The following is a 26,835-nucleotide window of genomic DNA, read 5'->3' as shown; positions in this document are numbered from 1 at the left end:
CTTATTAGGATAGTGTATTGCCCAAAACAAGTACTCATAGAAGATAGCTGTGATTTTTCTTTTAAATAAAGACCATATTTCAGTCATTGTTAAGAATCACAAAAGACATTGACAAATTTAAAAAATGTTTTTATTCTTCTATTTTTTTCCATTTTGATTCTCTGTCTTTTCTATAATCCCTAGTATATTTATATTTCATACCTAACATTAAAAGGGAAACAATCCCAGCAAATGCTACCAGTTTTAATTAAGGAAGACAACAAAACCTTACCTTTAAGAGCTGAAATAAAAACAGAACCTAAGTTGATTGTCTTATTAATTAGGTGTCCTTGCTAAATACTTTTAGAGGACTTTGTTTTCAGTCACAATATGGGTGATTTCAACTACATAAAAACAATCATGTGGGTTTTGATTTTTCTCTGTGAGAAAAAATAACTATTTTTCTCATGTCTGGATCCAGGTAGAGAAAACAACTTCCCTCTCCCCAGCACTACCTTTCCTCTTAATTTTAATTCAGACCTCCTGAAAGCAAAAATCATTTTCCAGTGTCTAGGTTAACAAAGCAACAGTTGCCAGCCAACAACATGATGGCAAAGAGTTGGAATGAGGCATCTGGAAGGAAACACAGGCTTATGAATGTGTACCATGTGTCTTGTACTAAGCCAAGTGATTTATATACTGTGCTCCTCTAGTCAAATGCCAGGAAGAGTCATTTCTTCTGAATAACCAGCTAGCCCTCATCTTCAAAATCCTCAGTGGCCTCTCCTTTCAGATATGATTGTTTGCACAGCACAAGTGAAATGTGAGCCTTGGAGGTCAAATTGTGAAAGGATGTCAAGTATTTCTCTATAGTTTTATAATCACTCACTTTCATCTGTAAGATAAAGTTCACTGCCTAAAATATATCATGAGCTATTTAAAATGGGTCCTCTGTGAAAACAGAAAAAGAGAAAAGAGAAAAGAAAAAAGAAAGATATGCATGCAAAAAAAAAAAAAAAATCATGTTGCCAGGTAAATTTGGATACAATTTTTTTTTTTAATCTTTATATTTTTAAACCCTGCCTAACTGCATAATTATTTGATCATGGTGGTTATATTTTCTATTATGTTGCAAGGTTCCTAAATTACATATATAATTTAAAAATGGAATTAATTTTTATTCTTCCCACATAAAATGCAACTGGTTATTCGAATACATATTGTCTATTCAAGTGATTTCTTATCTTAGTGACTAATAATTAGTGACTTCTGTGATTTATAAAATTAAGGACACGTGATTAGGAACCACAGAAGAGGCACATCTCTGCCTATGTTCTTATTTACTTGGTTCTTAAGTGTTTTTAATATCTATATGAAAAGTGGTACTCCCAATGCTGATATGAGCACAAAAGAATTTAAGAAATGGTCCTGGCACCAGAAAATGAGCCTAAATATATTTCCTTTTCTCTTGCTAATTTTTCATTTTCCACTGAATATAGGTATATCCCAGTTGCAGAATGGAAACATTTTCCAAAAGAAGGTAAATCAACATAAAAAATATATTTTAAATTAAATCTCCTCTAACAAACCCTGATTTACTGGTTTTAGAACTCTAAGTTTCTATTTTTCACATTTTCTGTGGGTTATACCTACTTCACCATTATCTAACTGAATTTCTCATCAAAATTTCACAATTTCAAAATTTTCAGTGATTGTCAGGCCTAGAAACCTAGAATCACTCCTGAATTCATTAGCTAGTCCATCCTCCAACATATCGATGATAATGCCAATGAAATGTCAATGAATGGACAGGCCATTTTTCAAGAATGGCCAGTTGAGGGAGAAGGTATATTTTATACTATACTGTACTTCCCCCTACTCAACACTGACACCAACATCAACAACCTGATGAAAGTATACAGGGTAGGTTAAAAAAAAAAAAAAAAAAAAAAAAAAGGAGAAAAGGAGAATAAAACTAGTTTAAGGATAACAAATTATTTTAAAAATCACCTAGAGTTGACAATGGTCATTGTAAATCAAGTGCAAATCAAAATAAATGTATTATGGAAATGTATTTGTGACCCTAGCACTACTATGATGCCAAAATCTTAGCAAAAATGATTTAATTTGACTATGATTTTTAAAAGAAGTAAACAGCTTTTAAATCATGACTTCTCAATAGAAATGCTATTGCTGTCATAGCGTATGTTGTAAAAAACTGAGTCAAGAAGAAAAAAGGGGGAAATTATATACAAGTATATAAGTTGTACACTTGTAGCTCAGGATGGTACTGACCATGAGGAAAATGAGTCAGAGACATACATATTCAAATTAACCAACACATACCACATATATAAAATGACATATCTATATCTATCCATCTGTCCATCTTGTTTGTGACATTGGGATAATCCATGTTTTTTATATATATATATATATATATATATATATATATATATATCCCTATGTTTTCTATGAATCTTAACCTAGTTTTATATATTAACATAATAGATTGGACTATGAGAATAAGCACTTCCTTCATACCCCCTTAAAATACCATTGTGTATTCCTTGCATCTCCTATTTGTATAGTATCATTTTTCTGAAATTCAATCCTAAATATATATTTTAACCGTATCTCAGTATTCTGCTATAAGGAATTCAAACAAAGTATCAGATATAATTTCTATGATCGAAGACTGTCCAATCCAATTGAGTAGTCGAGACAGAGAACTACATGGCTTCTAGTAATCAAGTAACAGAATAAGTAAAGTGGCAGGATTTGGATAATAGTTGAATGAGTGAAGATAGGTGGAAAATTATTTTCCAGGCAAAGATAAAAATGAGCATAGGCCTAATGATAGAACTGAGTGAAATATATCATGAGAAAGAGAATAAATTGTCTTGATTTGGGCGGGGGGGTGGGGAGTGGGAAATACTGGTAAGCACTATTACATAATTAGATGGTTTGGGCCTGAAAAATCAGGCAGACAAGTTTCACCTTAGGTATAGCAACCTGACTATGAAATAAAACAGGCTTGGGTTAGGGAGTCAGTAAAAGGAAAGAAGAGAAGTAGATCGTAAGTATACACAGAGTATACATCTTTAAGATCCAAGATCTAGGTTAGATAACCTCTAAGATTTAACAACAACAACATTAGAACACATGGTAGTTAGAAGCACAGTTTGGAATCAACACGTATTGAACACATACTGCCTGAGTTCAAATTTGAGGTTCACCACTTACTGTGGGACCTCAGGTGAGTTACATAATGTCTTTGTGGCTCTATTATCTGTAAGATGGGACTAAAGTAATAATACCCATAAATGAGTTAATATACAAGATTAAATGAGTTAATATGTATAAAGTGTTTAAGAAAGGTCCTTGGCACATAGCAAGTGCTATGAAAGTGTTGGCTATTAGTGTTTATAGAACTCACCGTTCTCCTGGTTTGGGCCCGGTGACCTCAGGTTTCTTACACTGTCAGCTACCCTCGCTTTGTTGCTTGAATTACATACCATAATGTGTGGTCCTCTGTAAAATATGATATTGCATGTTATATATTGATACTATTGAAACACACACACACATACATGATGATAAAACAGGCAATAATTTCCAAAGACAGATGGACTGGAATAATCATCTTTTTCTGCCAAATATTAGAAATGTAATAGCAAAGAAAGAATACAACTGAGAGGAAATGCTGCTGTGAAACATTAGCTTTCATATGGTGACCCTGTTACAAAGAAAGATGTAAGAAGCTTGGTAAAATGGACACTTTCCCCAAGACAGTGTCTTTTTGTTATTATCAATTATTATCTTTTAAAGAAAAAGGAACTAAATGAAATGTACTCTCATAGACATTTTCCTTGCATCTGGCAAGTTCAGCTTGTGGCAAGTCAGGATGTGAACTGACTTCACTGGGGGTTTTTTTGGTGATAAAAGAGATTAATTTGGAGACAATCCCATGCAAATTATAATAAAACTTTGACAAAATGGTTTATTTTGCCTACTTGATTTCATCTTTATTCATAGTGTGGCATTTCTAACAGAATGTAAGTATACTTTACTATAACTTTCGATTCCTAGGACCAAGGGGAAGGTGCATTCTCTGCTTCATAAAGTTGACTGTAAAAGTAATATTAGTGATTTAACATCATATTCTAAGATGCAGAATTGTTTTATATAGCAGTTAGTAAAAATTCTTCAGGAGCATTTGGTGAAAATTGAAAATTAAATATTTCATTTAGGCCAAATAAGTAATAGGCAAAACAAACGCAATGCAAACAAAAATGCTAATCTTCATACAAAATAACTACAAGTTATGGTTGATCTGCCACAGGGATACCAGAACTGTTGGATTTGATTTTATTTAAAAACAGTCACATGTAAATTGATACTTTATGAATAAACATTTTTTTAAATGGTTGTAAAAGGGATAAAGTATAAGCTAAAGAAATGACTATACTTGTGTTTAAAATATCAGTTCTACATTTCAGAAGACTAGTATCAATTAAACAAACCACCACCACCACTTCTGGCATACAGACTACTTACTGTCCATCTGTGTTTCTAGTTCCTTGTTTTTCTTCTTTGGAGTTTTGTGAGGACTCTCCAGTATCACTGCCAAGGGCTGAGTCAGGATCATTTTTCAGTGTATTTATTATATCAGTAGATACAGTAGGAATGTCTTGCGACTTCAGAGAAGTATTTTCAGCCTCATCTTTAGGCACTTCACTCAGTTCTTCCTTTTCATCTATCTCTTCAAGGCTGTAATCAGAGCTTATTCCAGCTACAAAGAAATGAAGATATAATCCTAAATATTAATTTGCCTCATTTCATCCTATGCAATCCTGGCAGGGAAGGAATTTTTAAAATAATAATTAGTTGGACTCTTTTAAATTCTGATTCAAAGCTAATAGTAAAATACTTTTCTAATGGTGAATAATTATGTTAACATATAATCAGATTATCTCAGACACACATTTCTAAAAATAATATGCTGTCTCTCTCGGTTTTATTCATGGTAGAAAAAAGAGGTTATTTAAGCTCATAAGCTTCAAGTTACATATTTCATTTAAGAATGTATCTTTCAATTTAAATGATTTTTACCTTGATGCAATGGCTTTAAATGTAAACAAAAAGAACACGAGATTTTTAGATTGGCTCCAAGTGTACTTATAAAGTTTGACTCAATAATTATCAGTACTAACTACGATTGAGAATTATCTGAGCATCTTTTAAAAATACTGATGCTCCCCTCTAATCCACATCTGTTAAATCAGAATCTCTGAAGGGAGCGACCAAGAATTTTTTTAAGGTTCTTTCAGGTGATTCTAGTGTGCAACCAAGGTGAAAAGCCATTTACTTAGATGCTTAATATAATTTTTAATATACAAATAGAATAAGTATTATGCAACGAAAATTAATTTTAACTCCTACTCAGTTTGATTCTCAGAGGCAACTTCCCTTAACAGTTTTTTTTTCCTCTATATTATCAGAAAGTATAATGAGCATATACCGTTTAAGCAGATATACATACATTTCCTTCTTTCTCTCTATTCTTGGTTTATGTAATATAAATGGAAGCATAATATACCTGATGTTTTACACTAACTATTTTTTCCTCCACTTAACTATGTCTTAAAGGTCGTCCCATATCAATATATGTGTGTGTATGACTCTTTTCAATAGCTGTGGTTAATATTTCATTGAATGAAATTGTTTTATTATAATTTCTTAGCACTAACACCAAATGGCCAACAGGGTAAAAGAGGAGACATCCTAAGCAATTGGTGTCCACACTAGCTGTGAAAGTAAATTTAAACCAAAGAATGAGGTTCTGGATCTTTGCTTATTTTAATATAATTCAGGGCTTCCCTGGTGGTGCAGTGGTTAAGAATCCGCCTGCCAGTGCAGAGGACACGGGTTTGAGCCCTGGTCCGGGAAGATCCCACATGCCGCAGAGCAACTAAGCCCGTGTGCCACAACTACTGAGCCTGTGCTCTAGAGCCCGTGAGTCACAAATACTGAGACCACGTGCTACAACTACTGAAGCCCACGCACTTAGCTCTGCAACAAGAGAAGCCGCCGCAATGAGAAGCCCGTGCACCGCAATGAAGAGTAGCCCCCACTCGCTGCAACTAGAGAAAAGCCTGCGCGCAGCAACGAAGACCCAACGCAACCAAAAATAAATAAATAAATAATAAATTTATAAAAATAAATAAATATAATTCAACACTTCCACTTACATAATAGCAGCTGAACAAAGTTTAATTTTACCACAATAGAGGGGTAAAAAGGGTAGTATAGCACTGGATTATAGTGATCAGCACATCTACAAAATTTAACAAAAAGTTTAACATATTTGAAGAATATGTGAAGTACTTAAAATGTATTTCTTTAATTGTATCTTTAAGCATATAGACAGAAAAGTATGCTATTTGTGCTTTCTAATAAACAAATATAGGGAATTTTAATGACATTTTTGTTGTAAATTAAAAAACAGATTACTTAGAAAAAACATTAAAGAATTTGACTTTAAGGGCTCCCTGGTGGCGCAGTGGTTAAGAATCTGCCTGCCAATGCAGGGGACACGGGTTTGAGCCCTGGTCCGGGAAGATCCCACATGCCGCGGAGCAACTAAGCCCATGTGTTGCAACTACTGAGCCTGCACTCGAGCCCACATGCCACAACTACTGAGCCCACGTACCTAGAGCCTGTGCTCCACGACAAGAGAAGCCACCGCAATGAGAAGCCCACACGCCACAACGAAGGGTAGCCCCCGCTCGACGCAACTAAAGAAAGCCCATGTGCAGCAACGAAGACCCAACGCAGCCAAAAATAAATTAATTAATTGATAAAAAAAAGAATTTGACTTTAAGTAAATTTATATATAAAATATATGTATATAGTTATATATATAAATCTTGCTTTATCATGACATGAAATAGTTATTTTGATGCCAATGTACAATATTATGCCTTTACAATAGCATATTACATCTATACAGTAAGAGTGTATTTACATAATTTGAAAACTGCGTATCAAGGAAAAATGAAAGGCCATTATGGTTTAGATGCAAGTATGTTTTATAGATGGCTCCTTGGTATATATTAAGCTCTTTTGGAAATTATATTAACTGAGGTAACATTTAGCAAATTATTGATCTTTCTCCCTACTTCTCTCTTTACCGTCACATGTGTTTTATATAGATACACTTTTCTTTAAAAAGTCGAGGTCCTCAACTTTAAGTATGAGGTCCTCACTGAGAAACTGGTCTCAAAGTATGAAGAATGAGTCACGTGTTTCAGAAATCTTTTCAAATTATTTTTCTGGGGTTTTATAACTTAGTAGTTGTAAGCATCATACAGGCTTTCTTAAATATATATATTTGAACTGCATTCCTGTCATTAAAAGTCTTAGAAAAGGCTGTGATTCTTTTTAAAAATTCTAACCAAGAGCACTTTCATACTTCGTTGTTGTTTGACTAGTACAGATTTTTTCCAAGCTTTAAAAAATATTAAATCAAGTTTGTTTTGTATGTGTTAACAGACTTATACTATGGCCAAATTTTAGAACTACAGCGACAGCAACAAAGCGAAGTGGGGGCTCTGAACAGTGAATAATTTTCACAAATGTTAGATCGCAACTATCATATTTCAGCTTCACATGTTCTAAGGGAAGAAAATTCACTTTCAAAGAACAGAGTATCCAAAACTTTAGTGTAGCTGTAAGATATAACAACTTCCAAAATATGTTTAGAAAATTATAAAAAATCATTTGAAATTGTAATTGTTGAAGTTTCTTTTACACTTACGTAGCTTTCTAATTTAATTTGAATATATTTATCTTAATTTTTTCAGTCCCTCTAAAGATGGCAAAATTGACTGAAACAAAAAATAAAATTAAAAAATTATTTAAAATTCATAAAATGTAATATGTGTAAAAGAAATTTGAATAATTAAACTTAGTTTGTAGCATCTTATAAGTTATTAAAGCTTAAAATTTCACTAAGCCTTTTGGGACACCTTGTGTATTTTTCCTGGAGATGGTCAAAAGGGCAGAATTGTTTGACAGATACTACTCTTTGCTAAAACAGAATCGTATTAGATTAAATCTATTCTGGTGAACTTTTTTTAAAAAAATTCATTTATTCAAAAAAGTTCACTGTGTCAGACACTGCTGTAATTTCTGACAGAGTTGTTTTATCTTTCATTTTTAAAAACTGAGGTATAATTTCAGTAAGAGTCATCATTTTTGGAATACATTTTGGAATGTCCAGTTTTGACATCTATCTATCTATCTATCTTTCTGTGACCACCACCACAATCAAGATGTAGAACAATTCCATCAGCTTCCAAAATCCCCCAGGCTCCTTGGTAATCAACTCCTCTCTCTAACCCCAGCCCCTGGCAGCAATTATCCCTATAGTTATGCCTTTGCAAGAATGTCATATAAATGAAATCATACAGCATCTTGCCATTTAAGTCTAGCTTCCTTCATTTAACAATGTATTTAAGATTTAGCCATGTTGTTGCATGTATTAGATATTTGTTCCTTCTTTTGGCTAGGCTGTAGTATTCCAACGTATGGACAAACTACATTTTGTTTATCCATTCCTCAGTTTAGGGACATTGGGCTGTTTCCCATTTTTGGCAATTACATAAATTCTATAATAATTCACATGCAGGTTTTTGTATGCACATTCGTTTTAACTTTTCTTGAGAAGTCTTAGGAGTGGGATTTCTGGGTCATATAGAAAATAAATCCTTATTTTTATTAAAAAAAAAAAAAAAAAAACCTGCTAAAGTATTTCCCAAACTGGCCACACAATTTTTCATTCCTTTAATGACTGTATGATAGTATACTGATTTTAAACAACTGGTTTGAGGTGATAAGGACTTTTTCTGAGTCACTGAAAAATTCAAATATTACCTAACTATGAAGTTTTGCCTTCTGGTAACAAAAAAATTTCGATCACTTAAAAATAAAAATCCCAATCAAAAGCAATACTGTAGAAAATAAGCCGGGCCTAGATAACAAAAGAGTACTTCAATAAAGAAAAAATATATATGTATTCTTTTATATTTATATAGTTATATGTTGAAAATAATAAAGTTCAAACAGTTTTGCCAAAAAGCAGAAAGCTAAATAGAAGAGAAGCTGAAATCCTTCAGAGCCACTGATTATCATCTTACATGTTGCCATATTCATTCACTATGTGATTAGGGAAAACATCAAACTCCAAGAATTTCAAGTGACAAGGCAGAAACTACTATTTTTTTTATGAGACATTTTTACAAAAGGAATCAACAAGTAACCAAATCTAAATGTGATGACATCTCAATCTGTCTTAAAGCAGCAGGCAGGGAAGGCCAGGTCACCTACATGGCAGAGGTGCGGCAGCTACCTCGGGCGTTCCAGGGCACTCCGAGAGAGGGGCTTCGGCCGGCAGCTGGGGCACAGCACACTGTTCGTGACCGGGGAACCCAGGGCGAAGGGAGGATTCTGCCAAAGAAGTAAAATCTGTGGAAATGGCACTTAGAAAACAGAATTAAGCAAGCAGAGACCAAGAAGCATTTCACAAGAAATTAGATATGTTAACTCACAATTAGCCATGCATTAAACAAGAAGAGGTAAAAGGGGAAAAAAAGGAAGAAAAACAGCTATCAAGCAAAGTTTGAATAGCGGCCACTTTTCTCTAATACTTCAGAAATCTTCTCATTTCATTTATATAGTTCGTTATTATTTAATAAATTTCCTTTGTGAAACAGAATGGTATCATTGATATTATTCTGGGTAAGACTTGAGAAAAATCATTACTAGTTACCTAATGATAGTGTTTTTAATCACAGAGGAAAGGAGAATTCTATATCAAAATCTTAAATTCCTAAATATCACCTAAGGATTAAAGATTCAGGAGCATTTGGGTGCTTCTGAGTTTTTCTGTATTTGTGAATGTGAATTATAAAAATTAGGTAGTTATATTAAGCAATTTTTATACCTATCAAATTATTTCCGTGCTAAAGTACTGACATAGTAATATTCCATTTTTGATTAAACATTATTAGTCTGTCATATTCATTTACACCTAACTTTAAGCCTAACGATTAAGAAATTTTATCATACTTATAGCTACTAAATAGCTATTATTAAAAATATTAAGGAACAGTATTAGATTTTTACTGAAATTTCACTTATTTGGAGAGAATCGAAAATAAAACCATATAATAGAAAATATTTCATAATAAATTTTTACCGTCAGATTAGGACAATATGAAGTCACACCTACGACAGTTGCGTAAAGAATGATGCTTAACACCTTCATGTAAGTTTTCTTCTGAACACACCAAGGTACATTCCTAACTAAGATGTGTCATTCCTCTTGGGGAGAAGATTAATAAATGGCAAACTGACATTGCATCAGGAAAAGCAGGAGACCTAGTAGGAAAAGCACTCAAGGTACCATCGCAGAACTAAAATTGTGATTTCTGTGTTTCACACTCTGAACTCAGGGAGGGGAATATTTTTCACTTCATACTATATAATGTGGGAAATGAAGACAAAGCATCTGTATCTCCTTCATATACAGAGCATTACGACTAGATTGATTCCTCAACTGTCCTGGAAGTTCTTTCTCAGTGGTTACATGATGTGGAACAGAGGTGTCATACCTGGGCTGGACAGGCCCTCAGAAGAGTTTGCTTCTAAAACACTGTCTGTAGGAATTGCAGGTACCGACTGCAGGGCTAGAAGACAAGAAACACAACTTCTGAGCAAGTCACATTCACCAATGAAACAATTCCTTAGTACCTTAAGTCATTTTTATATAATTCAGAAAAAGATAGCCCTAACCTTATTAGAAGCCACTGTACTTGTCTAGCTGTGATACAGCTAAAATCTATTTTGATTCCCAATCCTACATGTAGTCAATCCTGGAAAGGCAGTATCCTTCTGAATAGACTCACAAATTATAACATGCTCATTTTAGGATAATGGAGCTGTACAGTTTTAAATTTTATTTCGTTATGCAGATTTTTCAAAGGTAGTGAGAATAATCAGGGACTATCTAAGTATTACTATTAAAATCAATTGATTAAAAGCCTAAGTTTAAGTACTAATATTATTTAATAAAAAGATGTGATTTATAACCTATATCATTTCTATTGTCTATATTAAAGAAAACACAACACTAATGTTAATGGGAAAAGTAACATTACCAGTCACGTGACTATTTTCATCACTTTGTTGCAGGGCTGTTTTGGAGGGTGGGGAAGGTGCTTTTCGCTTTGTCCTTTTCAAAGATGAATTCCCACGGGATGTGCTACCGAGCTGCAGAGAGCCCGTCCTCACCCTGCCCGCTCCACAGGAACTCTATGGAAAACAAAGTGATCAAATAGAATCTCTATTCAGAAATGAACAGCAAACTTTCGGAAGCCACTGACCTTTACATCAAACACATCATATGCCAATATGAAACATAATGGTCATTCAATCAAAAAGCATTTACGGACTATCTGCCACGTGTCAGAGACGGATATGTAAAAGAAAAGTATAATATGATGCTTCTCAAGAAAGTTAGGCTAGAATGGGAGGCCGGCATGTAAACAACTAATTAAAATGTAGAAGACTCATAGGCAACGCAGTTAAAAACTAGCTTTCAAAGAAAAATCTAGAGAAAATACTGGATGTAAAGTAAGAAGTGAAAAAGGAAAGAATATTTGTACATTAAGACTGGCTTGATTAATCTTTCTCTTTTTAGCACAATACATCAATGACAAACATTTCAAAAATCTGTATGTCTACCAAGGGCAAGGTCATCTGAGGTCCTCGACTCTATACACAGCTAATGCTCACACTCACAGCATGTGACTGTCAGCAGGCTGGCCGGTGCCTCCTGGCCCATTGCCATGTCATCTTGCTCTTTCCCCTTACAACAAACCTGCTTAAAAGTGTTATTCATAGTTTTTTTCTCCAATTTCTCATCTCCCACTTGAACCCCTCCAATCAGATTTTTCTCAACCTTTGATCCATTAAAACTATTCCTATCTGTGAGATAATAGAAAATATATCATGGTCTCTGCCCACATTCCTGGCACAGAGCTCCTAAAACCCTTGAACTTTCCTAAGTGACAAGAACACTAGAAGCATTTCTTGTTCTAATATTGGTCTTGGGCCCCAGTTCCTGACACAGAGCTCCTGAAACCTTTGTAATTTCCTGGATGATAGGAGTACCTTTTGTTGTAATGAGGCAACTCTGGATGGGCTCCTGGATGAGGGCTGGTCATGGGAAAGTCATGATTAGAAGCCTGGAATTTTCAGCCCTGCCCTCATTCTCTTGAGAAGGGAGAAGGGTTGAAAATGGAGTTAATGACTGATCACGCTTATGTGATGAGGCTGCCGTAAAATCACAAAAGTATGGAGTTCAGAGAGCCTCCAGGTCAGTGCACACGTGGAAGTGCTGGGAGAGTGGCATACCTGAACAGGTAGTGTGAGCCCCATGCCCCTTCCCACATACTTTGCCCTATACATCTCTTCCATCTAGATGTTCATCTATATCCTTTATCATATCCCTTAGGAAACTGGTAAATGTAAGCAAGTGTTTCCCTGAATTCTGTGAGCCGTTCTAGCAAATTACTCAAACCTGAGGAGGGAGTCGAAGGAACCTCTGATTTATAGCTAGTTGGTCAGAAGTATAGGTAACAACCTGGACTTGTGGTTGGCATCTGAAGTCCAAGAAGGGGGTCATTGGTATCTCTAATCAATAGCTGGTTGGTCAGGAGCAGAGGTGATAACTTGGGCTTGTGACTGGTGCCTGAAGTGTGTGTAGGAAAGGGAGGGCCGTCTTGTGGGACTGAGCCCTTATCCTGTGGAATCTGATGTTGTCTCTGGGTAGATGGTGTCAGAATTTAGCTGAATGCTGGTATCTAAAAATTGCTTGGTGGTCTGGGGGAAAACCTCCACACATTTGTTGAACAGAAGTGAAATGTTTTGTGTGAGTAGCAAAGGAGACTCACAGGGAAGAAACACACAGTAGGAAAGAACTGCGTTTTTCCCTACATGGGTAGAAAACTGAGTTTTTCCTTTACACTATCAAAGTCATCAATGACCTCCGTCATCACTAAATCAGTGGTTACTTCTTAGAGCTCATTTGTTTGACATATTAGCAGCATTAAACGGTTGACCACCCTCTAAAATCTTCTTTTTCTTACATCCAGAATACTATTTCCTTACTCTGCAAGGATCTGAACTCTCTGTTTTCTGTGTTGGTTCCTTTTCATCTAGTCCTTGGACATATTCTCTTTAGAATCTATACTCACTCTTGGTAATGTCTGCTATCTCTGGGTTTTATGTATTATTTATATGTTGATGATTTCCAAAATATGTCTCCATCCGGGACCTCTGTCTGATCTTCATTTAATGTTGAAGCCCATTTCAAACTCAGCATGTCTAAAACTAAGATCCTGATAATCCTCCTTTCATCTCCCCTATTAAAAATAACCCTGTTCTCACAGTCTTCCCTGTTTCAATAAAAACAGCAAGTCATTCTTCCATTTGTTCATGCCAGAAACTTTGCAGTCACCCTCCCATGTCCCCTGTCTCTCACACTCCATATCAAGTCCATCCTATTGGCTCATCCAGCTCAACTGCTACCACAGAGTGAGCCATCACCAAGAACCTTCTAATTGTATTGCTTCTTCCACATTGCTTCCCTAGAGTCCTTCCTCAGTATAGCAGCAAAGGATCCTGTTAAGATAAAAATCAGGGGAAGGCACTTTGTTCCATACCCACTAATAATTTCCCAACTGGTACAGAAAAGCTAAAGTCCTTGTAATGACTTCTAAGGCCATTGGCGACCTGGCCCCTAGACCTCTCTGACCACCTCCTTCTCCAGGTGTGGAGCCGAGTGAGCCACACTGGCCTTCACACTCTCCGCAAATGTGCCAGGAGGGTTCCCACCTCAGGGTGGTTGCCCTTGCTGTCCCTGTCCCTGGAAGGCTCTTCCAATAACTTAATGTCTTACCCCATCATCTTCTTCAGGTCATTTCTCAAATGTCACCTTTTCAGTGAGCTCCTCCTTGACCTCCCCCACCCCGCCTCAACAATTCCTATCCCTCTTCCCAGCTTGGTCTTTATGATCAGCATTTAATCACTCTCTAACATACCACAGAGTTGGCCTCTTTACCTTGGTTATTGTTGCTTCCACCAGGTTTGACTCTAAGGGCAAGGATATTTTTTCCTCCTATTTTGCTCACTTCCGTGTCTCCAGAACAAAGTGTGTCTCATAGAAGTTTCTCAATAAATACGTGTTGAGTGAATGAAAGAAATGAACCAGATACTGCCTTCTTCATTTGCAAATAAAAGGCCTTGATAAACTTGGACTAGGAGAGTATGTAAAGCTTGGGCCATTCCAATCTTAAGAGACAATGTAAGTACAACTAAGGGAAGCGGCCTAGTTCATAAGATGTTTATCAGTCATTATGTCTCGCTATATACCACAACAAATTTAGCAAATTTACTATTTTGTAATGTTATAATATTCCTGCCAGAGAAGAAAGGAAGCCTGCTCTCTCAGAGAAAAGTCTGAGTTAGCTGACATCACTGGCAGTTCTGTTAGGGACAAAAGCGGAAGGCAGCTCCTCTCACGCGGCGGAAGCAGAGTCAGGTCCATACGGCAGGCACTTGGTAGAGCACACCTCTCACTAAGGTTAACTCATGTTAACAAGGGGGTCAGACAGGGTGGCACCAGGCTGACCTTATCGGTAATCAGAACATTAAACTTCTTCCATACCAGTTGGTAAGTAGCTGCAGCCACCAATCTCCTCTCCTCTCATCACCCTGGTCCCTCCTACAGAACTCTTCAGACGTCTCCATAATCCAGCATGAAAAGAGTTAAGGCCTGCCACCCAAACCCAGATTTTGATTCAGAGTCACTGAAGCCAATTTTGATTAAATCAGAGGGTCACCCGCCCCAACCCCGTGGGTGGGCCCTCAACTGCTGCTTGGACCTCTGAAATAATTAGGAGAAGGGCCCTCAGCGACAAAGAGCTGAGAAAGAAATGTAGTGATGGATCAGCAATATTTAAATATCATTTTGAATAGGACATAAAGTTTAAATTAAAATCTTCTTATTGATGATATGTCTCTGTGTTCGGAAACCTTCACTTGCTATCTTATAAAAGTAAGAAATTTAGGGATCGTTAGGGAGAAGGCCAAACATTCTCCTAAAACAATACGACACTTCATTTTTTAAAATATTGATCTAAACCATCAAAAGCAGTAGAAGACGTCATTTTATTTCTTGATGAGCTTACTTCTGTAAGGCCCTATTCAAGCATGCCTCATTCCTATCACAGACCTAGTTTATCCGTAGGAACACAGTAGGTGAACAATAAGTAATTGGTGAATGCATGAAGTCATGGCAGCATTTGATTTTCCTTCTAATTCCATGCTGAAAATGTGTTTCTCATGTTTGGACCGATTGCTTTCATGTAGTCTGATAACAACCCATGTTCCCCTTTAGGTCAGGTTCCCAGCCACTGTCATTCATTGGTCTGTTACCTGGTAAAAGCAGTCACAACATGAATTTCTCAGACAGTAGTATCTGTTTAGGAGTTAGAGCTCTTAAATTCTGGTTATAATATAATAAAGCAAATAGCACAGAGATAAAAAAGGGAGGAATGTATATACAGAGGCTCACAAATTTATATGGACCTAATAACTCAAAGACAGAATAAAAATAAACTCATATATTTCATTTCTCACCCTAGAGGTCTTAAAATAAGCTAACTTTTTTTTGTACAGGATATTTATATTTCTATGGATAAAGAATTTAAAATTTGTCCAAATACACATATTTCAGTGTTACAAATGCTAAAACAGTTTTAATAGCATTTGTGAGGACAGCTGAGGGAATGCACGTTAGACGGGCAAAGCCATGAACATCTTGGGGGAGCACATGTTTTATAACCTTATTCCATAAGATTTACCCCCTTCCTCTATTGTATGGGCATGTCATGAAAGCAAATGGACTTATGTTTCCAGACCAGCAACTGGATCATAGGGACTAAGAACGAAGACCTTTGAAGAGAATATGATTGTCACTGCATGTGACCAGGTCAACTTATGTTACGTGCATCACTAGATTCCATGCTATAATCAATGGTAAGAGCTTACTAACTTGGTGACAAAAATGTAAATTTAACAACTGACATAAGATGGGCCAAGGCAGGAGTTTTGAAGGAATAAGAATGGTGAGTTTAATCAGCATAGATTAGTGAAAGGAATATAAGTTTTGTTCTGAGATATGGGTGATATTAGTATTAGCATTCAAGGAAATAGCTTAATATACATTTCTTTGTCCTGTAAGACAGAGAGACAAGAGTTTTTAAATTTATTTTGTGTGTGTGTGTGTGTGAGTGTGTGTGTGTGTTTTTAAGGAGACTTAGAAAAGAATTTCAATCAGCTAAGCAGCAGCCAAAAGAAAATCAAACTTGGGAGTTATTTTGGATTAACTAAAACATTGCTATTAAGACTAAAATGGAGGAACCCCAGGATCCTATGTCTACGGAAAACATCCTTCTCTTGGGTAAAAGCCTGCAAGAAAGAAGGGGCATTTGAGGTAGAAGATCTAGGTGTTCCTAAATAGACTGTAGCCAAGAAAACTGGCGTGTACCGTGGGATACGTGTAGAATATACGGATCCAGCACACAAGCTTGCTAAGAAGTAGACGTACGAAACTACTGCAGTTATTTAAGTAAACACGTCATGAGTTCCCATATAAAATGTTGAAAGAAAGAAAGAAAGAAAGAAGGGCGAGGAAGGCCACCATGCATTCTTAAGCCCCATTTTGTTCTGTGCACTTCAGGAATATGCTCCTTAATAGGTTCCCAATAGTTCTACTCTTGCATTTCTCAGGATTGAGCTACCCAGGATTTTGAGTGTGACTTTGTCTAATTGGCGAGAAGCTTACAGAGGGTTTGCAAGTTGGAAGGCAGCCAGTGTAATGGTTACCAAACACATGACCTCTGGAGTCGATGCCAGGGCTTGAAAGGGAAACGTGGCATTTATTGTCCCTGCAACCTTCTGCCTCCTTCTCCACAAACTGGGAAAAGTAAGAGTACCTGCTTCCTAGGGGCTGGGTGCTCACGTGAAATGACCTGTGTAAGGCACTTGGTGCTGCACCTAGTATACAGTACACGCTCCGTAAGTAGTAGCTAATGTTATTACATGTAATTTGTCTATTTTCAAGTATGTGAAAGTGTAAAAAAATAAGCAAATGATAGTTGTAGTGTAGAGGTTAGAGTAAAAAGTGTGGATAAAAGGAGGTACTTATTCTAAGACTGTACTTTCTTTAGTGATGGCGGTGGTGGGAGTCCTATTAGGGTGAGTCTCAGTTATAATCAACCTTAAACAACTTAGGAACTTGTGCTTAGTCCACTGCACAAGCTAAATCCACTGTGTGTAAAACTCCACCTTTAAGTCACCTCAGGCAGCTTCATCATACCTTAAAGGAGTTTAATAAAAGCTAAATATTTAACACCAGTTTGTTAATTCTTAGTGAGGGGTACAGGGAAGTGAATTATAGTATATAAATCTGAAATATTTCATACATTTAATGTGAAAAATTAAAATGAAAGAAATGCTTAGAACTGTCTTTAGCTTTTACCACCTAGCCAAGGTACATTTCCTTTGGTCAAATTATGACTGAAAATTTTAAAAAGGAGTTGAGATCAAATTATATTTAAGTCCAAAGGATTTACAACACAAGAAAACAGACAGGTTTCTTCTTACTGTGGGAAAAGCACTTTGGTTAATAATTAGAGATATTCAATTATTTACTTTAGTTAGAGTCACTAAGTCTGCCTGCCTTCAGCAAAAACTGCACCTCTAACAGGAATGTAAATCACTGAATTTTACAGTCTGTGAAAAGAAAAATACTGCACAGAGAAACAGAATTCACTAATGAAAGTGGCAAGGTCAAGTTGAAAACCATGCCAGATAGTTAATCCTTCATAATTCACATCCAGATCAGAATTCACTGGTTCAAAATGGAACTAAATTTAGCTGAAGAAAATAGAATTGAATGGTATTCAATAGATTTACTTAGTACTAGCTCTGTACTTGTTATTAGATCACTTATTAATCACAGTTGAATTATAAGATGTGGGTCACTGAAATCAATATATTCTGATTAAGAGTGAAGAATACAAATAGGAAAATAATAAAAAAAAGACTGAATCAAAGGATGGAAATACAGTGGCCCAAATTCAATCAATGACATCGTTAAATGTTTCTTTTTTTTTTTTTTTGGCTGCGTCGGGTCTTTGTTGCTGCGCGCAGGCTTTCTCTAGTTGTGGCAAGCAGGGGCTATTCCTCGTTGCGGTGCGTGGGCTTATTGCGGTGGCTTCTCTTGTTGTGGAGCATGGGCTCTAGGAGCTCAGGCTTCAGTAGTTGTGGCACTCGGGCTCAGTAGTTGTGGCTCCCAGGCTCTAGAGCACAGGCTCACTAGGTGTGGCCCACAGGCTTAGCTGCTCCTTGGCATGTGGGATCTTCCCGGACTAGGGATCAAACCCATGTCCCCTGCATTGGCAGGTGGATTCTTAACCACTGCACCACCAGGGAAGTCCTGTTAAATGTTTCTATTTGAAGCTTTTGGATTCTAGTTTGTTTATAATACGATTTCCCATGTGAGGAGGAGTTGGGTTAAAGAGAGCTTAAGCAATTTCATAAAATTGTCTTAAAACTCATATAATTTTCTTTTCTTTTTAAGGGACAGACTCCCATTATCTTTCTCCAATGTAGACATTCTCAATAAATGCTATAAAATATTATAAAATACCTTATAATTAGCATTAGGGTTTCCTAATTTACTATGAATTAGTCATTAGTATCCTAATGACTGAACTTTCACATAACTGAAGGTCAAGCTTTAACTCTTAACTCTTGATAGAAGAATTCTAAAATAATTTTACAACTTAAACAACAAATCAATTTTCTTAAACGTCAAAACATAATTATTATACCATAGTGAATGTAATATAGAAGTATAAGATATTCTACTGAATTTCAAAATAGGCAAAGCTCTGAAGGTAAGTTTTTCTTACTACAGTGAAATCAGTTTTATTATTAATTTGATCATAAAATTAGCACAATCTCCTATGAGATGCAAACAGTGCATACATTGATGAGGAAAAAAAGAAAGAAAAATTACTGTAAATCTCAGCAAATATAGGTCACCTCATAGAAGTTTTGGTGTCCAGCCTTTTACCTTATACCTGTATACACGCACACACACACAAATGCACATGTGTTGTGACTTGTATTGGATGAAAGCATACATGCCAGTTTCTTTCTTTCTTTTTAATGTTTTTTTCATGCAACATGTTATCTTTTGGTGGGTCCAGAGCAAGTTTATTTTGCTGCCTTGAATCTCCTTGTTCTACACCATTTTGCCCCCTGGACAGCACTTCCTCCAGACTCCTAAAAATCTAGGACTTACATATTCTATTTTCTTATTCTGTCTATAAACCTGTTTTAACATCCTTCATTTATAGCACTGAAAGTCTTGCTTAGGTCAACTTAGATTTTAAAAAGTCATCAGTGAAGGGGTATAAGAAGTAGGGGTGACATTCCAGGTACCAGATGATTGTAATTAGGGAAAGAAGAAATAGGGCAGCATTATCAGAGCCTGGAGCTCTTAAATCCACACTATGTAAGCAGGCAACTGTTCTGCCAATTTCAAGGGTGTTTATCAATCTGCTGAAATAAATTCTACGAGAGGAAGCAATGAGATTAGAGCTGGATTCACTTACAGGTATCTAAATAACCACCACCACTCTTCACTTGTGATTTTTTGAGTTACTAACAAAAAATTAAATCTCTTCAGAGGATTCTGAGTGGCTGCGCTTGCCACTACGTTTCTCTCAAAATCATCTAGTTTTAAACTCACGATTAGTCAATGATAACATCTGTGTTCTCTGGTTAACAAACTCATTAACCTGAGCGTATCTTCCTCAAATTTTCTGTCTTCAACATCTTTTAAGTGATGCCCAAAACACTTGTGCTGACTTTGGTGTTACAGTTAGGAGTTCAGGGAGAAAGATCTCAGTTAGTCAATTTTTCATTTTGCTATTGTTCTTTAGGGTTCAAAAATCTTTAGAGGAGTAATACCAAGACTAGATACCACTGTCTGGTAACACTGATCAAACCAAAGGTCCCTGCAGCAGAGCACTTTCATCTGTTAAAGGCCAATTTTAAATGACAACAACAACTTTTATAAAAAAAAAAAAAAAAAAAAAAAAGATTTTATAATACCAGAGTTGAAAAAGAGTTCTGGAAATTTAATTACAAAACGTTATTCTACAGAGGAGAAACCCAAACCATAAAGAAGTTCAATGGCTTGTTCTTCAAGGTAGAAGATGAAGAAGACAATGAGAAAGATGACCAAAAGCAAAGAAGAATATAATAGGCGTATTACAGATCCAAGACTCTCTCTCAAGCCAGATGAGGGTTTCTTCTGCCACAATATAATTCTTTCCAGCCCTTCTCCACGCATATCAGAATAAAACCAAAACACGAATTTTACAAACTGTGTTACACCTATCCTTGCAAGGGTTTTACATTCTCTCCCTGAGGCAATCTGCTTTCATTTCATCAACCCTCCAATACTCTGAGAAAGCGTGTAACCAAGTCTTATTAGTGGTAATTCCTTATAACATTTTTTAAATGCCCAAAGATGAGGGCCTGAGTAGTATATCTTGAATGAAAAAAGACAAAATGAACCAGGAAAAAGCAGAGATCAGGATCAAGTTAAAAAGAGGATGGTGGTGGGTTTCCCTGGTGGCGCAGTGGTTAAGAATCCACCTGCCAATGCAGGGGACACAGGTTCAAGCCCCAGTCTGGGAAGATTCCACATGCCACAACTACTGAAGCCTGCATGCCTAGAGCCTGTGCTCCGCAACAAAGACAAGCCACCGCAATGAGAGGCCCGCGTAACCATGGTTCTCTGCGGTCATAGTGATCAAACAGAGGGGTGTCTAGGAGCAGGGCAGGAGAATACTCAACATCTATAGGTAACTGATTTAGGGCCTCAATGAGAGTAAAGGAGAAATCAAGGGAACAAGCTGGGGCCAACTCAGTTCATCCCAGAAAGAGAGTTAAGGCTGTATGGCAGGCATTATCCAAGTGACCTCACCATTTTATCACTGTGGCTCCAGGAAAGGGGCCAGCTTCTCTCCACTCTGACCTCTGTTAACATGCTAGTTACCAGAGAAAGGCATGTCTTTGAAACCATGAGGTCCCAAATGTCACAGTGGTAGAAAGGCTACGTAAACTTCATTCTATGAGAACTTGTAAAGGAAGACCCTAACACTGATTATTTTCAATGATATTTTATTAACTCAGTATACGTATTTCAGAGAGGAAAGCTAGATAAGGAAGATAAATCCACACAAATTCCATAAATGACCTATTGTTCTTTAAAATTTAGCAACTTTATAATGAGCATAGCTCTTTACATTTAGGTCAGAGGTAAAGCTGGCAGAAACCTAAAAAGTAATTGTTCAGAGGATTTTTGTGAGCATTAAATGAGCAACGTGGTTGAGCCTTGTCTGAAATATTAGTAAGTGATATATAAGCATTAGTCATTACTTCTGTTCTTGTGTGACTATGACCCTTTGAAAATCTGATGAAAACTACAATGCAAAGTATATCTTATATCTGGGAAAGCCTTAAAAGAGGAAGAATATTAAATATTATATTGCGCTGGTGCATTTCTCTACTGAATGAAACAAGTCATATTTTTGGAAGTACAGACAGCTGTATCCCGTATATCAAGCTGAAAATGCCATGACAACCACTGTTCCTAGGCAATTGGAGAATTATGTGTGTGGTCCACTTTCTATATAATAAATATAAGTGGAGAGTGGAGGTAAAAAAAAAATCAAATGTTATGAGATAACCTGGAGGAAAAAACTAAAAAGGGGTATATTTCTTAAAAATTATAAATACATGCTCTATTACAACAACCTTAATGACTGCATAAAATGACTAGATTAAACTCATTAAGTGAAGCTAAGACCAAATATATACTTGCACATTTCAAAATCACATAACAATCTATCATCTTATCTGCTTGTAAAGCATGATAAATATTAAAAGATGAAATTGGGTAAAAGATGAAAAATGTCAAATATTTTTAAAGAAACAAATCAGCTGTTAAAAAACTAACACTCTAAGTATTAAATTTCACTTGCATAAGACTATATGGCAAAGAATTTCAATTTCTCAACATTTGAGTGTTTGCAGCAGAATGCAAAATGAGACCAAGTGAAATGCCCAATCAAGAGCATTCCTTATTGTGTTCCCAGCCAAAAGCCAATATCCTAAAGAAAACGAGGTGCCATGCTAGTAGCCCGGGAAAAACAATTCACTGTTGTATACTCACATAACCAAGCAGCAAAGCCATACCAAATATGAAAAAATGAAGAATTCTCCAAAAGGTTCTGTGAATTCAATGGGTCAAGATTACCTACAGCTTCTGTCCAACTCTTCTTCCTCTTCTTCAAATGTAAAATAGGCATAAAAGGTTAATTTGTCAACAATACTAGGACATCCTTTGGCCACTGATTTCATTAAATGTGCTCTTCACAGATACTTGGTCAGCAGACACGGGACAAAAACTGGATTTCTGAACTTAGTTTCAATCCCAGAATTCTAAGTCACTTTTAATTTAAGTCAATGCCACTGCATCTCTGACTTCTGTCATGTATGAAGTAAATGACAATCTTATGTAAATAACTATATGCATTTTATGCAGTAATACATGTGATCTAGTCCATGTAAATGACAGCATGAGCCAGCTCTTACATATGTTGTTGTGCAAATGGCATTTCACATCTTCAGGCAGAATCATGTTCACAAAGTGCTTAAAGAGTACCAGGAAAAACTGCCAGAAATTTTCTAATTGGATAGTTTTCTCTTCCAAATGAACATTTCCACAGAAGACAGTGTATTTCACCTTTACAAAGAAAATGACACAAGACCTGAAACCATGTGAAAAGAGTACAGGGAGATTCAGGGACATGCAAAGGACACTGTAGCAATGACAGTAAACTATGTAGTCTTTAAAATATATTCTTTAGGTGGATAGAATTTTAGATGCAGAAATGTTCCCCAAAAAGGTTAAGATAAATTATCTTACTAACTGGGATCATCACTGAATCCTCTTTGGAAACTGCACAATCGGTTGCCAAAATTAGCTCAGAAAATCAACAGCCTTGTATGTGAATATTTTCAGTTGATGCTCCAAAATCACTATCCAAATACCTTAATTTGCCAGTATTGAGAAATGCCTTAGAGGAATGAGGCAAATTATTAAATATAGACAGCCAAAAAGCATAAAATAGATGTGGTTGACAATATTTTTTCCAAGCTACAGATAGACTGACTTATCTGTAAGCCTAAGGCAAATATAATATCAATGATTACTTAAAAGAACAGTAAGATAAAAGCTCAAAATGAATAAAACTGTGCTAATTATAAATCACTTTGTTATGCATTACTGTTATTTATCTCTCTAGCTCTGTTTTCAGGCACTACATCCACAAGAGATAAGCATTTGCTATTTCTAATATAATGTAACTATTTCCAATATTTTCTTTCTGCTTTATTCAAAGGACTCTTTGGGGGAAAAAAAAAATTGGAAAAATCAAAATGCGGTAGTTCTGTTAAACAGCGCACCCTTGTGGTTTATCTTACCACCTAACAATAAAAATTACAGGATAAAGATATATCCAAAATTCTTCATGGACTTGGAAATGATTTTGCCGGGGTTTTTTCCAGTAATTTTTTCCCAGCTTGGTATTACTTTTAATTAGTAAAAGTAGTGCCTTTTTAAAATTTCAAATGCAAAATGAAATTGTTAAAATAGATACAAAATGTCTACAGTGATAATGACTATCTTTGATTTTAAATTTAAAAGAAGCAAACAGTAAAATAAGTAAAATTCATCTATAAACTTATACGTTTTGCTGAGTTTCCTGAATATTTTCATCTAACGCTATAAAAAATTTCAATTCAGGGCTCAATTTTATTTATATGCATTATGTAATACACACTACCTTTTAGTTATTAGTCCTTAAGCTTTCAATACAACCTTGCCAAAATTCTGGCTTTTTTGTAAAAGCTTAAGAAGAATATTGCCAAGAATTACTTGGGCCAATTACTATAAAAGTAAATGTAAGCAATTTTTAAGTTATCCAAGTACTTCTGAAAATTTACCAGATCTACACATGAAATACTAAAATTTTATTGGACAGACATTCTCATTGTATATATCAATACTATACCTGACTGTGTGAAAGCTGTGGTTAAAAGTTTACTTATCAATTCTCTTGAACACCTACTATGTTACAGAATTTCTCTGTGAAACACAATTCCCACCTTCTGGTTTGGAAGAAAAAAAAGGGGGGAAATTTAACAATGCTATAAGCTTTAAACAATAAAATAACCTTAATGTTTATGTTTAGAGGATGGGGTACCCACCCCATAACATGTTATATCCATCAATGGAATATTTATTATGCAGCTTTTAAAAAGGGAAGCCCTTTATGTACTGATAAGGATATCAAAAATACATCATTCAGTATCAAAAAGTGAGGTATAACATAATGCATGTAACATGTGACCATCTGAGAAAAAAATCATATGTAGGTTGAATATTGGCTTGAGTATATATAGGTTATGTCTGGAAGAATATACAAGAAACTGTTAGTGGTTGCCTCTGGGCATAAGAATTTGGCTAGTGGCAGGGTAGGAAAGGAGAATTTTCACTGTATTTTCCTTTTTATCTTTAGAAATAGATATCATATGAATATACTACCTGCACATATACATAAATTAAAACAAAATAAAAAGGCACAAGAGAGACAAATTCAGAGAAAGTAAGATCACTCCATCTGATAAGGGGCTAATATCCAAAATACATAAAGAACTCACACAACTCAATAGCCAAAAAAAAAAAAAAATGCAATTAAAAAATGGGCAGAGGAACTGAATAAATATTTTTCCAAAGAACATTTACAAATGGTCAATAGATACATGAAATGGTGTTTAACATCATTAATCATCAGGGAAGTACAAATCAAAATTACATTAAGATACCACCTCATACCTGTTAGATGGCTGTCATCAAGAATATAAGAGCTACGTGCTGGCAGAATGTGGAGAAAAGGGGATCCCTGTGCACTCTTGGTGGGGATGTAAATTGGTGCAGCCACTATGGAAAACAGTATGGAGGTCCATCAAATAATTAAAAATAGAACTACCACATGATCCAGGAATTGCACTTCTGGGTATGTATCCAAAGGAAATAAAAATAGGATACTGAAAAGATACCTGCACTCCCATGTTTACTGAACCATTATTCACAATAGCCAAGATATAGAAACAACCCAAGTGTCCATGTATGGATGAATGGACAAAGAAGATGTGATATGTTAAAAAAAATATATATGTGATACACACATGTGAACACACACACACACACAGAGGAATATTATTCATCCATGAGAAAGAAGGAAATTCTGCCCTTTGTGACAACATGGATGGACCCTGAAGGCATTACACTAAATGAAATAAGCCAGACAAAGAATGGCAAATACTGAATGGTATCACTTATACGTGGAATCTAAAAAAGTCAAACTCATAGAAACAGAGAGTAGAAAAGGTGGCCTGGGGCTAGGCGGTAGGGGAAATAGCAATTGGTAAAGGAGGGCAAACTTTCAGCTATAAGATGAATAAGGTCTGAGGATCTAACGTAAAACATAGTGACTATAGTTGAAAACATTGTATTATAGAATTGAAATTCGCTAAGAGAGTAGAACTTTAATATTCTCACCAAAAAAAAAAAGATAATATGTGAAGTGATGGATATGTTAATTAAATAGATAGTGGAAATTTTTTCACAATATATTTCAAATTACCACAATGTGTACTTTAAATACCTTACAATTTTTTTAAATTAATTAATTTATTTATTTATGGCTGGGTTGGGTCTTCGTTTCTGTGCGAGGGCTTTCTCTAGTTGCGGCAAGTGGGGGCCACTCTTCATCGCGGTGCGCGGGCCTCTCATATCGCGGCCTCTCTTGTTGCAGAGCACAGGCTCCAGACACGCAGGCTCAGTAGTTGTGGCTCACGGGCCTAGTTGCTCCGCGGCATGTGGGATCTTCCCAGACCAGGGCTCAAACCTGTGTCCTCTGCATTGGCAGGCAGATTCTCAACCACTGCGCCACCAGGGAAGCCCTAAACAGCTTACAATTTTGTCAATTGTATGTCAATACAGCTAGAAAGAAAGAGAGAAAGGGAGGGGAGGAGGGAGGGAGGGGGAAAGAAGGGAGGGAGGGAGGAAGGAAGGAAAGAAGGAAGAAAGAAAGGAAGGAAAGAAGAAAGGGAGGGAGGGAGGAAGGGAAGAAGGGAAGGAGGGAAGGAGGGAGGGAGGGAAGGATGAAAGCAGAGCCCCCCACACCCACCAAATTGTTATGCTGGTAGAGGACCTTGAATTCCTAGAAAATAACAGCCAGCTATCCAAAGTTTCTGAATTGGGAAGTGACAATTATAAAATATAAATGTGGCAGCTTGCCACGTTCTTTGTCTTCTGAAGACAAGAAGGGGCAAGACAAGTTAAGTACTGACCTTCTCCTTACCCTCCCGGCCCTGGATTTCCCTGAGGCATGTTTTTAGCAGAGGGAATGGAAGAAAGGGACAAGGAGATATTGTGAAGGGAGACTGAATGAAGGGTTGGTCACTAATTGGATGTGAAAAGAAAAATAAAGAACATCAAAGATGATC

General features: G+C 36.1%; 1 protein-coding gene across 10 annotated transcripts in view; it reads right to left on the bottom strand.

Moving 5' to 3' along the window:
• Window positions 1-26,835, bottom strand: part of COBLL1 (cordon-bleu WH2 repeat protein like 1) — a 150,574-nt gene that overhangs the window by 11,660 nt on the left and 112,079 nt on the right. For 7 of the 10 annotated variants that reach the window (XM_068544989.1, XM_068544981.1, XM_068544982.1 and 4 more), the window contains 5 exons: window positions 11,205-11,358; window positions 10,659-10,733; window positions 9,373-9,492; window positions 4,540-4,774; window positions 3,419-3,513 (listed from right to left, as the gene is read on the bottom strand). In XM_068544989.1, coding sequence (XP_068401090.1) covers window positions 3,419-3,513; window positions 4,540-4,774; window positions 9,373-9,492; window positions 10,659-10,733; window positions 11,205-11,358 — 679 coding nt within the window. The remainder of the gene's footprint in view (window positions 1-3,418; window positions 3,514-4,539; window positions 4,775-9,372; window positions 9,493-10,658; window positions 10,734-11,204; window positions 11,359-26,835) is intronic. The other 3 variants (XM_068544986.1, XM_068544987.1, XM_068544988.1) reach the window with 1 other exon arrangement.

The sequence above is a fragment of the Eschrichtius robustus genome, chromosome 5 (genome assembly GCF_028021215.1).
Source record: "Eschrichtius robustus isolate mEscRob2 chromosome 5, mEscRob2.pri, whole genome shotgun sequence".
Lineage (NCBI taxonomy): Eukaryota > Metazoa > Chordata > Mammalia > Artiodactyla > Eschrichtiidae > Eschrichtius > Eschrichtius robustus.
This window is presented reverse-complemented; position numbering and strand designations above follow the sequence as displayed.